Genomic DNA, 12,654 nt, shown 5'->3' with positions numbered 1-12,654 from the left:
GCCTGCTTCACCACCATCGACGCAGGACTTCCGAATAAAAGTAAAATTAAAATATACTAAAAATAAATAAATATATACTAAAAATAAAGATACATATATACTGAAAATAAAATATATATATATATATATATATATAGGAAAAACAGCAGCACATATCAAGCAGAGGTCAGCAATGCCCATGCAGAGTTTTAGGTCCAGTAAGGCTTGCACGACAACTCATTGACCCTCTCCACTTTATTGACATTATCTAGAGACAAACCGGGGCAAAATGTCTAGTGCCAATATGAGTCGCAGGCTCAGTGATGTGGGAGTGCCATGATCTCAGCACAAACCAAAGGTCCCCAAAATATCCAATGCCATTCCCTGCGTATCTGGTTTTATATCAGAGTGACCTTCTCCTAGAGATAGGCTTCAACGGTCTTTCAGCACGCCGAACACCATCCCGGAATTTTTGTGTACCCGTGTTATTGCTAGATAGCCGTTGAGCCTGTACTAGGTTCATCCGACCTTTCAACAGGTCTTGCTTTTAATCCTGCTGGGTTTCTAACAACCCTCCTCACCAGGATAGCCTGGTGAGGGTGCCAGTTTAGTCGCCAACAACCCAACCATGCAACAGGTTGTGCTAGATTCCATGTTACCAGTAGCACTTATGGAAGCCTCATAAGTGACCTGACACCCCCCACACACAAACGCATATATATATATATAATCAAAATAAGCAACAGGATATTAAGAGGTAATGCAGTACGTTTCTAGCACGCCCTGCTACCACGTAACAAATATTTGTGATAAAGTACTCGAAATACCTGTTACGTGGTAGCAGGGCGTGCAAGAAATAGCAGCCAAATTTTTCCTTTTCTGGGGAAAGGAGCCGTTTATGCGTGATTTCGATGTCACATTCGTTGAAAGCATGCAAAATAACTGGGAAAAGAAAAAAACTCAGACTTTCTTGTTGACCCAATGGGTCATGGATAGTCTAGTCTAGTCTAGTTTAGTCTAGTATATATATATGTATATATATATATATATACACACATTATTCAGTTTTATTTCAAGATTTCTTGCTAATAGTGAAAGAGACAGTTTCTAACCTAGATCCAAGACTCCTTCACTGGAATTTCAACAACATCAACAGGGTATTTTGTATGTATACATGTATGTGTGCAGATTTGTATGTTTTGTCTTATGTATGTATTCTCATGCATATAATTGCATATCTAGACATGCTCATAGATACTTAAATGATAAATGTCTGGCAAGTTTTACAGATTTTTACTGTTCCAGTGATGGCTTTGTTTTGTAGTTTTCAAATCAGCTTTCTCTTTTCTGGTTTTGAAAAGTCTAATTTCTTAAGATTGATATTTTGGTAGTGCGTTACATATCTCAGTACCCCAATAATTACAGGTATGAACCTGAATTTGTAATTTGGATAGAGTAGCTGTAGATTCCTCAATAGTCCAGCATAGATATTTTCATTTTCGCTGATCTTTAGCTTTATGTTAACATCCGCTGGGCAGCTGATTTCAACAACTGTACACAGTTTCTCTTCTTTATCTCAAATTACTATGTCAGGTCTATTATGTTTACATTTGATTCAGGTTTCCACTGGGACATTCCACCAGTAGTCCTTCTTATTATGAGTGGCTATGGCCTCTACTGTATAGTAGGTTCTTATGTCTTTGGCCTCTGGGTTATCCTATTGACAGATCTCATTATACAGTGTCCTAGCTACAACATGTCTCATTAGTAGATAATACCATGATGACATTTTTGGATAACTGCTTATGATGTGGGTGATATCTTTGGTATGTATGCATGTCATTATTCAGTTTATTTCTAGATTTCTTGCTAATAGAGAAAGAATCGATTTCTAACCTAGAACCAAGGAATTTCAACATCAACAACAGGGTAATTTTGTTTGTTTGTATGTATGTATGTATGTATGTATGTATGTATGTATGTATGTATGTATGTATGTATGTATGTATGTATGTATGTATGTATGTGTGTATATATGTGTGTATGTATGTATCTATGTATCTATGTATGTGTGTATGTATGTATGTATGTATATATGTACAGTTTTGTATGTTTTATGTATGTATTTTCATACATATAGTTGCATATCTAGACATGCTCATTTATATTTAAATGATAAACTCCTGGACACTTTTATAGATTTTCACAGTTCCAGTGATGGATTGGATCTGTAGACTTTGAATTAGCTTTCTCCTTTCTGGTTTTGTATAAATTGACAATTTTTGTTCAGTTTTTAAAGTATGACAGTGGGACATGCACACACACACACACATGCATATGCAACATACATACATACAAACAAAATTACCCTGTTGTTGATGTTGAAATTCCTTGGTTCTAGGTTAGAAATTGCTTCCCAACCACATGGTTCCAAGTTCAGTCCCACATGTGAAGTATCTTAGTCAAGTGTCTTCTACTATAACCTAGAGCCAATCAAAACCTTGTAAATGGATTTGATAGACAGAAACTGAAAGGAGCCTGTTGTATGTGTGTGTTTGTCTTTTTATGTGTGTGTCATTGTGTTTGTGTTTGTCCCCCACCACCACTTGACAACTGGTGTTGGTGTATTTATATCTCGCAACTTAGCTGTTCAGAAAGAAGTACCAAGCTTTAAAAAAAAGTACTGGGTTTGATTCATTTGACTAAAATTCTTCAAGGAAGTGCTTGAGCATGACCACAGTCTAATGACTGAAACAAACAAAATGTGTATATATATATATATATATATATATATATATATATATATATATATATATATATATGTACATACATATATATATATATACATATATACATAGACACACACACACACACACATACATATATATATTAATAGTAATGGTATGACAACAAAAGAGTGAATGAGACCTCGATATTTTGTAAATAGAGGAATTTATGTGTAATATAATATGTGACAATTATTCAGTTGTCATAATAAAAGTCTAAGTTTCAGATGTCAGGGCAGAAATTTGCTCCGGCATCTCGTCAGTTATTAAGACAATAAAAAAATGGGCATTTTTGTATTGTCTTAATAACTGACGAGATGCCGGAGCAAATTTCTGCCCTGACATCTGAAACTTAGACTTTTATTATGACAACTGAATAATTGTCACATATTATATTACATCATCATCATCATCATTGTTTAACGTCTGCTTTCCACGCAAGCATGGGTTGGAAGATTTGACTGAGGACTGGCGAACCAGATGGCTGTGCCAGGCTCCAATCTGATCTGGCAGAGTTTCTACAGCTTGATGCCCTTCCTAGCACCAACTACTCCGAGAGTGTAGTGGGTGCTTTTAAAGTGCTACCGGCACAAGGGCCAGTCTGGTGGTACTGGCAACGGCCATGCTCAAAAATGGTGTTTTTTACATGCCATCTGCACAGGAGTCAGTCCAGCAGCACTGGCAATGACCTCGCTCAAATGTTTTGTTCATGTGCCACTGGCACAAGTGCCAGTGAGGCAACGCTGACAACGATCACACTCAAATGATGCTCTTTACGTGCCAGACAGCTGCTCTGGCAGTGATCCCGCTTGGATGGAGCTGTTAGTGCTCCACTGGCATGGGTGCCAGTCATCGAATTTGGTTCAATTTTGGTTTTACTTGCCCCAACAGGTCTTCGCAAGTAGAGTTTAGTGTTCAGTGAAAGGAGGTTGGCATGGGTGCCAGTCAACGAATTTGGTTCGATTTCGATTTCGATTACCTCAACAGGTCTTCGCAAGCAGAGTTTTGTGTCCAAAGAAGGAAAGATATGCATAAGTGGGCTGGGTACATCCTAGTAAAGATCATGGGTTATGGTCTCACTTGTCTTGCCGATTCTTCTCAAGTACAGCATATTTCCAAAAGTCTCAGTCACTAGTCATTGCCTCAGTGAGGCCGAATGTTCGAACATCATGCTTCACTACCTCGTCCCAGGTCTTCCTGGGTCTACCTTTTTCACAGGTTCCCTCAACCGCTAGGTTGTGGCACTTTTTCACACAGCTGTCTTCATCCATTCTTGCTACATGACCATACCGGCGCAATCGTCTCTCTTGCACGCCACAACTGATGCTTCTTAGGTTCAACTTCTCTCTCAATGTACTTACACTCTGTTGAGTTACATATATTTATATCATCATCATCATCATCATCATCATCGTTTAACGTCCGTTATCCGTGCTAGCACGGGTTGGACGGTTTCGACCGGGGTCTGGGGAGCTCGGGACTACCCCAGGCTCCAGTCTAGTCTGGCAGTGTTTCTACAGCTGGATGCCCTTCCTAACGCCAACCACTCCGCGAGTGTAGTGGGTGTTTTTTACGTGCCACCTGCACAGGTGCCAGAGGGGTCTGGCATCGGCCACGTTCGGATGGTGCTTTTTATGGGGGGGGGTGCAGAAATATAGGGGAGCACCAGTGGGAGGGGTGGTTCTGAGGACAGGTTCTAGGCAAGTAGAACGTAGGATATCGAGAGAGGGGTAATGCATGGTGAAATAGCGTATTGAAGAGGGGGGTTCAAAGAGTAGACACCTATAATGGTGGTGGGGGGGTGCAGAAATATAGAGTGGCGACTAGGGAGCTCAGAATAATGATACATAATAAATAATAATAAATAGAGATACGGGGTGAATTAAAGTTCAAAGATTTCTTATCTTGGGATCACTTCGTTTACGGACAGACTTGGCAAAAGGAATTTGGAATCAAGAATATATATATATATATGTGTGTGTGTGTGTGTGTGTTTGTGTGTTTGTGTGCGTGTGCTTGTGTATGTATGTGTAAATAAATGATAAAAAAATGGAATGAATGACATTCTTTATTTAAAGTTATTGCAATTGTTTCAATACCCTTAGTACATTGATAAGATGTTGTGCAATCATTATCATGCATCGAAGGTGTAAAATGTACCTCTTCAGGTGATTACTGTCACCTATTGTCATTTCATTCAGTGTGAGAATGTATACCTAAAGTGATGTGTCATTTCCAGCAGTTTACAGACAAAACTAAATCCATAGATACAGTAACAGACTAAATATTATTATAATCAATATACAAAACACTAAAAACAAATGAAAAAAAGGGTAAGGTTGACTATAAATTACAATCCTATTGTTTTGGTCAGATTATAACAAAGAAAGTGCAAAACAGATTGAAGTATTAAATGAAGAATAAAATTAAGTATTTAGAGATAATTAAGTGATAAAATGATGAAGACTGACCATCTCAGTGTTTAACAACTATTTCTTTATTTCTACTAAGGATCTAAATTACCCTCTGTCTTTCATGACAAACAACTGGCTCCATGCTACACTTGAATCAGCTTCTACTTGAAGTTAATTTATTACCATCTGGCTTATATATCCGTCTTTGAAACAATTAGGGAAAAAATAAGTTAATTGGTATCTTATCTTTGATAAGTACTGATTACACATCTCACCAATGTTCTATGAGTGAAAAAAACGTGTTGAAACAATCGTAGTGATTTTAAATAAAGAATGTCATCCATTCCATTTTCTATCATTTATCTATTTGTAAAAAAATCTATGGATATTATGGAATTCCTGATGTATAAATAGTAGCAGGAGCATCTCTATTATATGATGACATCATAGCCAATAACTGTGAATGAGCTTTGTATAGTATTCTACAAGGTTTTTACCCAAATCTTATTCAACTATATATATAAATACATCTCAAGCGCTGGGCTTCATATTGGGTCTCACAGAGGCAATGCCAGTGTCATGCAACTAGCAGCTGTGTTGGTGGCATATAAAAAGCACCTTTTGAGCATTGGGTCTCATGGAGACAATGACTGATGACTTTCAGCAATATGCTGTGCTTGAGTAGAAGACCCACCAAACCAAGTGAAGCCCTAGTCATGACAAAGGTGCCAGTCACACTACTGGCATCTATGCTGGTGGCATGCAAAAGCACCCATTACACTCTTGGAGAGGTTGGTGTTAGGAAAGGCATCCAGCCATAGAAGCCATGCCAAATTAGACTAGAGTCTGGTGCAGCCCCTCGGCCTACCAGCCCTGGTCAAACCATCCAACGTATGCCAGCATGGACAACAGATGTTAAATGATGATGATAATGATGATGATGATGATGATGATGATGATGATGATGATATATATATATATATATATATATATATGTAATGTATGTATAAACATATGTGTGTGTTTGCATTTCCTTATCTTGATATTACTTGTTAGTTCTAAACAAATGTTTGTTATACGTGCCATCTTGTTTGCACACTTTTGTGAAAACATGTCAGGCCATTGTGATGTTTATGTCTGAAGGACTAGGGGAAATATTACTTTACCTGGAAACAAATGAGGTATGGCATCATGAAAAGCAGCTGGCTGTAAAAATTTGTCTCAATAAATTTTGTCTGGCTTAATTATGTATATATTTAAGTATGATTTTACACAAATGTATGACCTTATTGACATTACTTCTTTTTTCGAATTTTGTGATAAATGTCTGCTATTTCGTTAAAACAAAAATCTAATCTTCCCTTTACCACCACTCAAATAATCTCTATCACTCAGCTTAGGTATGTCTCACAGTGATAAAACAGAAGAATGTAAAACGCCACCAGCAAGTCATGGTATCATGGGAACTTTGCGAACTGGATGGAGTATTTGCTCCAGAAAATCTCTGCTGCAACTGATAGAGTAAGTCTACACAACCATCTTCCACATCACATGTTGCTGCCATGACAGCATTACAATGGTGTTGTTATTATGAACATCCTTATCACAAGCATTACTGTCCTCATCATCATCACCACTGCCATCATCATCATCATGGTCACCATCATCATTATATCAATCATCATCATCATCAACATGACCATCGTCATCATCATCGTTTTCATCATCATCATCATCATCGTCGTTGTCTTCGTCATTATCATCATTGTCATCATCATCATCATCATCACCACAGCCACTGCCACCACCACAATCATTGTGATCCCCATCATCATTATCTCATCTTTGGTGCCACTGTAATTATTATTATCATCATCTTAACCATTGTCATCCTCACACACATCAGCAACATCATTACCAGTAGAATGAATCAAAATTATAACTGTCAGCATCATTATCATTGTCATCATCATCTTCATAAGTATTGTTATTGTGATTATTGTCACTGCTTTCATCATCATTATTCTCATCAAGAATATAATGACAATGGCATTATCATTGTTGTTGTCATCTTTGATGCCACCATTGTCATCCTCATTATCAACATCATTATCATCCTCACCATCATCATCATCATCCTCATCCTCATCATCATCATCATCATCATTATCATCATCCTCATTGTTGTTGTTGTCATTGTCGTCATCATTGTTGTCATTGTCATCATCACCACCATTATCCACATCCCTGTTATTAGTCCTCTCAGCTCCAACATCCACATCAAAATAAGCAAACCAGTACGACTTCACCATGCCTACCAAAGTAGTGATGAATGATTTTCTATGTAAAGGGACAAGATTGTACATTGGTTTGTGTAGGGCAGTGGAACTGATGCGAGATTAAATAATGTAGAGATTTTATGTTTGTCAAACAATAAGTAAATCAGTATCAATAGTTAATATCAGGAGCATTAAACAATATTGAGATACTGCACTACATATTTGTCCAACAATAGGCAAGTTAGTGTATTTACACATTTAGCTTAGGGAGCATTGAAAGATTGACCAGAAATATATGGTGTGAAAAATGCATTCTCAGACAATGACTAACTTTATATTCATTTCCCAGCAAATACAGTGGACCTTAGTATTTCAGCTAATACTGTTGTTGCTCTACTGTATTGATGAATTTAGAATACGACTGAAACATGTCAAAAATTGTCTCTTGTACATAGTAACAAAAACGAAAATAATATTAGCCATGATGCTCCCCCACTACTACTGCTCATGATCAGAGATGCACATATTGTCAGTCACTAAGGGACATGCTCAGGTTGTTAAGGTCAAGCAATGATCAAGCAAATCTGTGGCATTGAGCAGAATATTTGCTACATCGATATTTCTCCTTCAGTAACTCAGCACTGAATCTGTCTGAAATGTAATGGAAAATAGGTCAGTTTCAAAACATTGATGTCCAGATCACAAAAGCAAAGTTTGAAGGGAATAATAGTAATTTCCTTTATTTTCTAAGTAGAAACAAATAGGAAATAATACTTATTGACCAAAGACAAAAAAGAAAATTAGAATTTTGTTAGGATGCCTTGTTCAGGAGCACAGCACAATGGTTGTAGTGGCAAAGTTAGCACATATAAGCATGTGGTGTAGTCTAGTCCCACTTAACCCTACAGTCATCACACATTATCAAATTCCCTAACATCAGGCATCTAATTTTGTGTAGGTATTTAACATTGAATAGATGTTAGGCAGGTACCTTTCTTTGATAGATATACTTTAGTAATGAATAGCTTTGGCAGAGGCATAGCTGTGTGGTAAGAAGCTTGCTTCTGAACCACATGGTTCCAGGTTCAGTCCCATTGCAGGGCACCTTATACAAGTGTCTTCTACTATAGCCTCAATGCTAACCGCTAACCAATGTCTTAAGAGTAAATTTGGTAGACAGAAACTGAAAGAGGTCTGTTGTGTGTGTGTATGTGTGTGTGTATGTGTGTGTGTGTGTGCATGTGCATGTGTGTGCGCATGTATGTGTGAGTGTGTGTCTTTGCGTCCATATTTGTCCCCCCACCACTGCTTGACAACAAGTGTTGGTGTGTTTACATCCCCTGTAACTTAGCTGTTCGGCAAAAGAGACCAATAAAATAAGTACCTGACTTTAAAAAAAATATACTGGAGTCAATCTGTTCAATTAAGAAATTCTTCAAGGTGGTGTTCCAGCATGGTCACAGTCTAATGATTGAAACAAATAAAAGATAAAAGAGTGAATAACAGCAATAATCATAACGGAATGATAGAATGGTAATAAAGATGGTGTACAATAATATAGTAACATACTTTGGAAGGCTGGTAATGCATTCCCACTCCGCCACTTTGCAATACAACCTCATGCTAGATACATAGATGTTAGGATATATTTCTCTTTTTGTTGTTGGCAGCAACAACCTGGCAGAGTGTCTGTTTGAAGAGAATGTCAAGCGAAACGAAGTTGCAGACACTTTTAAAAGCTTAACACTAAATGGTCTCTTACCAGGTCAGTGCAGTATTTGTCTCCTGTTTGCTACTACTACTACTACTACTACTACTACTACTACTACTACTACTACTACTACTACTACTACTACTACTACTACTACTACTACTACTACTACTACTACTACTACCTTACTAGTTCATTTGTAATGATTTTTAGTTGTTTTGTCCATGACTAGAATGGTGATGTTCAAGATATTTTATTTGACATGTAATGAGTGTTTTTGTGTTGACATTGTTGTTGAAGACAACATCCATTATGTAGTGATTGTGTTGTTGTGGAGAAGAAAAGTTAGACATGATCCCATTGGAGATTGTTAAGGAATTTTCTGTTTATGAAGTCATTGCAATTTTTGATGTAAGGTGTTTAGGCTGCATGTGGATGGTGCCTGTCTATGGATGGTTAGAGATAGCAGTAAAGGGTTGTATCGTCTGCATAGGAGAGAACATTGGTAGCTAAAGGCTGATGGTCAGTAATTTGTTGAAACAAATATATATAGGAGGTTGCAATATTACAGTGTTTTAACAGTTCTAGTTGTAGTTACAAATAATATCAAACCATTTAACTGCTAGAAAATGTTTCCTCACCACCACCACCACCACAAAAACCACCAACACCACCACAATCAACACCACCATCACCACCGCCACCATCATCACTACCACCACCACTACCACTAGAGAATGTTTTGTTGCCATCGTCACATTCATCATCATCATTTTACATCTGTTTTCCTTGTCAGCATGGGTTGGGCAAGTCATCATAGGCTGCATCATTTCTTATTTAGAGTTACTGCTCTCTTAGATGGATCAGCTATCTTTCACATAGCTTATATGGTTGGATACCTTTCCTATCACCAACTACTTTACAGAGAATGTCAGGATTTATTCATGGCACCAGAGCTAGTGAGGCTGCTTTTTACCCTTTTAAGAATAAAGAATCCTCTTTACTCTATATTGTTTCTATCTAATTCAGATAGAGACATGGCCAACAGGGTGGGTAGAACAGAGAGTGAATGCTGAAGATAAAATTGAGTAAAATGGCAAAATGCTCAATTATGAGGTACAAAATACAGATTGTGGAGACAATAGGAAAAGGAGATACGAGAGATGTAGTGTTAGAGAGAATAGTACTAGAGTGCTTTAAGAGAGATAGTAATGGCAGAGGGTAGAAGGAAAGAGACACTAATGGAAACTAAATGTTTAATGGCAAGTGAGAGAGAGAGAGGGGGAAGGGAGAGAGATGAAAGGGAGAGAGAGAGAGAAAGAAAGAGACAGAAAGGGAGAGAGAGATGGAAAGAGAGAGAGAGAACAAGACAGAGAGGGGAGAGAGCGAGGTAGAGAGATGGAAAGAGAGAGAGAGAGAAGGAAACAGAAAGAGGGAGAGAGAGAAAGACAGAAAGGGACAGAGAGAGAGAAAGAGAGAGAGATTTTGAATGGTGGTAAGTCAAGATGTCAATGACAAAAAAATGTTGGATTTGAATAATGTTTTAATCTTCTTTAATTCACTAGGTCTATACCTTACACCAGATGATACATGTGAAATGAACTATGGACCAGGCTTCCGTTACAGAGGATTTCCTAAAGAAACTCCCAATGTAATATTTCATATTATCTTTTGTTATAATGGAAATGGTAGAAGACTGCCTCAGTATGGATGGCGATCTAATTCATTCACTGCTGTTGTTTTGTCAATTGTCAAAATACTTTCTTCTCAATATCCCACTTCACTTAGCTGTTACTAGGCATCATAGAATGAAATTGTTCACTGTTGTTTTTGTGCCAAGTTGCTTTTTCAGACATAATATACATTATTTAATTGGTCCTTCCATTTTTGAAAATGTAGTGTGATTTGAGGTCGGGGTAACATAGTTGCTTTTTCTGGCAAGTTAAAGTGACAATGACACTCAACCATTTGTAGTACTCCCGACCACAAATGGTGTATTACAAATGTGTTTTTAATCAAGCTAATCAATTTTCTTTGCCTTTATCAGCTATATTAAATTGAAAATTTACTCACTAATTAGCAATCAAACTAAATCAATAATTTTTTTTGCTATTAGCTGACATACTAAAGTAAGATTTTACTTACTAATTACCATTCTAACCAAACTAATCTTTTATCTTTCTATTTTTTACTTGTTTCAATCATCAGACTGCGGCCATTCTGGGGCATCACTTTGAAGAATTTTTGTCAAATGAGTTCACCCCAGTGCTTATGTTTTGTAAAGCTGGGTACTTATTTCATCAGTTTCTTTTTCTGAACTGCTAAGTTACAGGGATGTAAACACACCAACACCAGTTGTCAATTGGTGGTGGGGGAAAAACACTGGCACACATGCATATAAATATATGATGGGCGTCTTTCAGTTCCTGTCTACCAAATCCCCTCACAAGGCTTTGGTCAGCCTAAAGCTATAGTAAAAGACACTTGCTCAAGGTGCCGTACTGCAGACTGAAGGTGGAACCATGTAGCTGGGAAGCAAACTTCTTACCATACATTTATGCCTGTGTCTGTAATAATAATAATATAATTAACAAACTATGCATTTGTCATGGTTCCAGACCGAGTGTAAGTTCCATTCCTGTACATATCTCATTCATGATGAAAGATTTGGTGAGTCGAAGGTAAATTATCATGGAATAGCTGGTGCTTATTGTGGAAAGAACAAGGTAAGTTTGTCTAAAGTTCTTCTTTGTTTTTTGTTTTTTGCTTATATTGATCTTAATTATTATTATTATTATTATTATTATTATTATTATTGAAACAAAGCTCAGATTTGGTCTAATTTGTGATAGGATTTATGTGGGTATTGGATTATGACCTGTAACCTTTGGTATCCATATGTTTTAAGCAGTCTTTCAAGTGCTAAGGACCCTTCTGATAATCCTTGCTGTACCTAAGAAGCAAACTTTCTACAGAAGCTCTACCAGGCATTCTATTTCAATCGCTTTCAGCCATTTGTCTATATCTTGGCTTACTGTTTCCAATGCACTTATTATTATGGGCATGACCTTTACTGTTCTCATGCTCCAAATTCTTCCTTTTTTAAATTTTAAAGGATTATATTTTCTGTTTTTCTTCCTCTTTCTTTACAATCTTGGAATTAAACAGGTATGATGGGTCAATAAGCAACTTCGCTTTTCCTTATCTGTGATCATAATATCTGGTCTATTGTTTTCTAACTTCTTGTCCATTTGAAGAGGTAAGTCCCACAACATTTTACATTTTTCTGACTCTAGTACTCTTTTAACTCGATGATTGTATCATGTGTTTCCAGCTTCAAATTCCCATTTCTGGCCCAGTTTCCAATGTAAAACTTTTACAACCTGGTCATACCTCCATTTCTTATATTCTTCCTGTGTTAACTTGGGGCATTCTGCTGCAGTGTGTGCCAGTCTCATTTCAAGTTCCACCAGCTCTACATTTTT

The 12,654-nt window shown here is 37.2% G+C and overlaps 1 protein-coding gene across 1 annotated transcript in view; it reads left to right on the top strand.

Moving 5' to 3' along the window:
- LOC118763023 (A disintegrin and metalloproteinase with thrombospondin motifs 7-like) overlaps positions 1 to 12,654 on the top strand; it is a 206,659-nt gene that overhangs the window by 73,167 nt on the left and 120,838 nt on the right. Inside the window, exons 9-12 of the mRNA XM_036502187.1 lie at positions 6,575 to 6,700; positions 9,129 to 9,223; positions 10,735 to 10,820; positions 11,788 to 11,895. Coding sequence (XP_036358080.1) covers positions 6,575 to 6,700; positions 9,129 to 9,223; positions 10,735 to 10,820; positions 11,788 to 11,895 — 415 coding nt within the window. The remainder of the gene's footprint in view (positions 1 to 6,574; positions 6,701 to 9,128; positions 9,224 to 10,734; positions 10,821 to 11,787; positions 11,896 to 12,654) is intronic.

The sequence above is a fragment of the Octopus sinensis genome, linkage group LG4 (genome assembly GCF_006345805.1).
Source record: "Octopus sinensis linkage group LG4, ASM634580v1, whole genome shotgun sequence".
Lineage (NCBI taxonomy): Eukaryota > Metazoa > Mollusca > Cephalopoda > Octopoda > Octopodidae > Octopus > Octopus sinensis.
The sequence above is the reverse complement of the archived record's forward strand: the minus strand, read 5'-3'. Positions and strand labels throughout refer to the sequence as shown.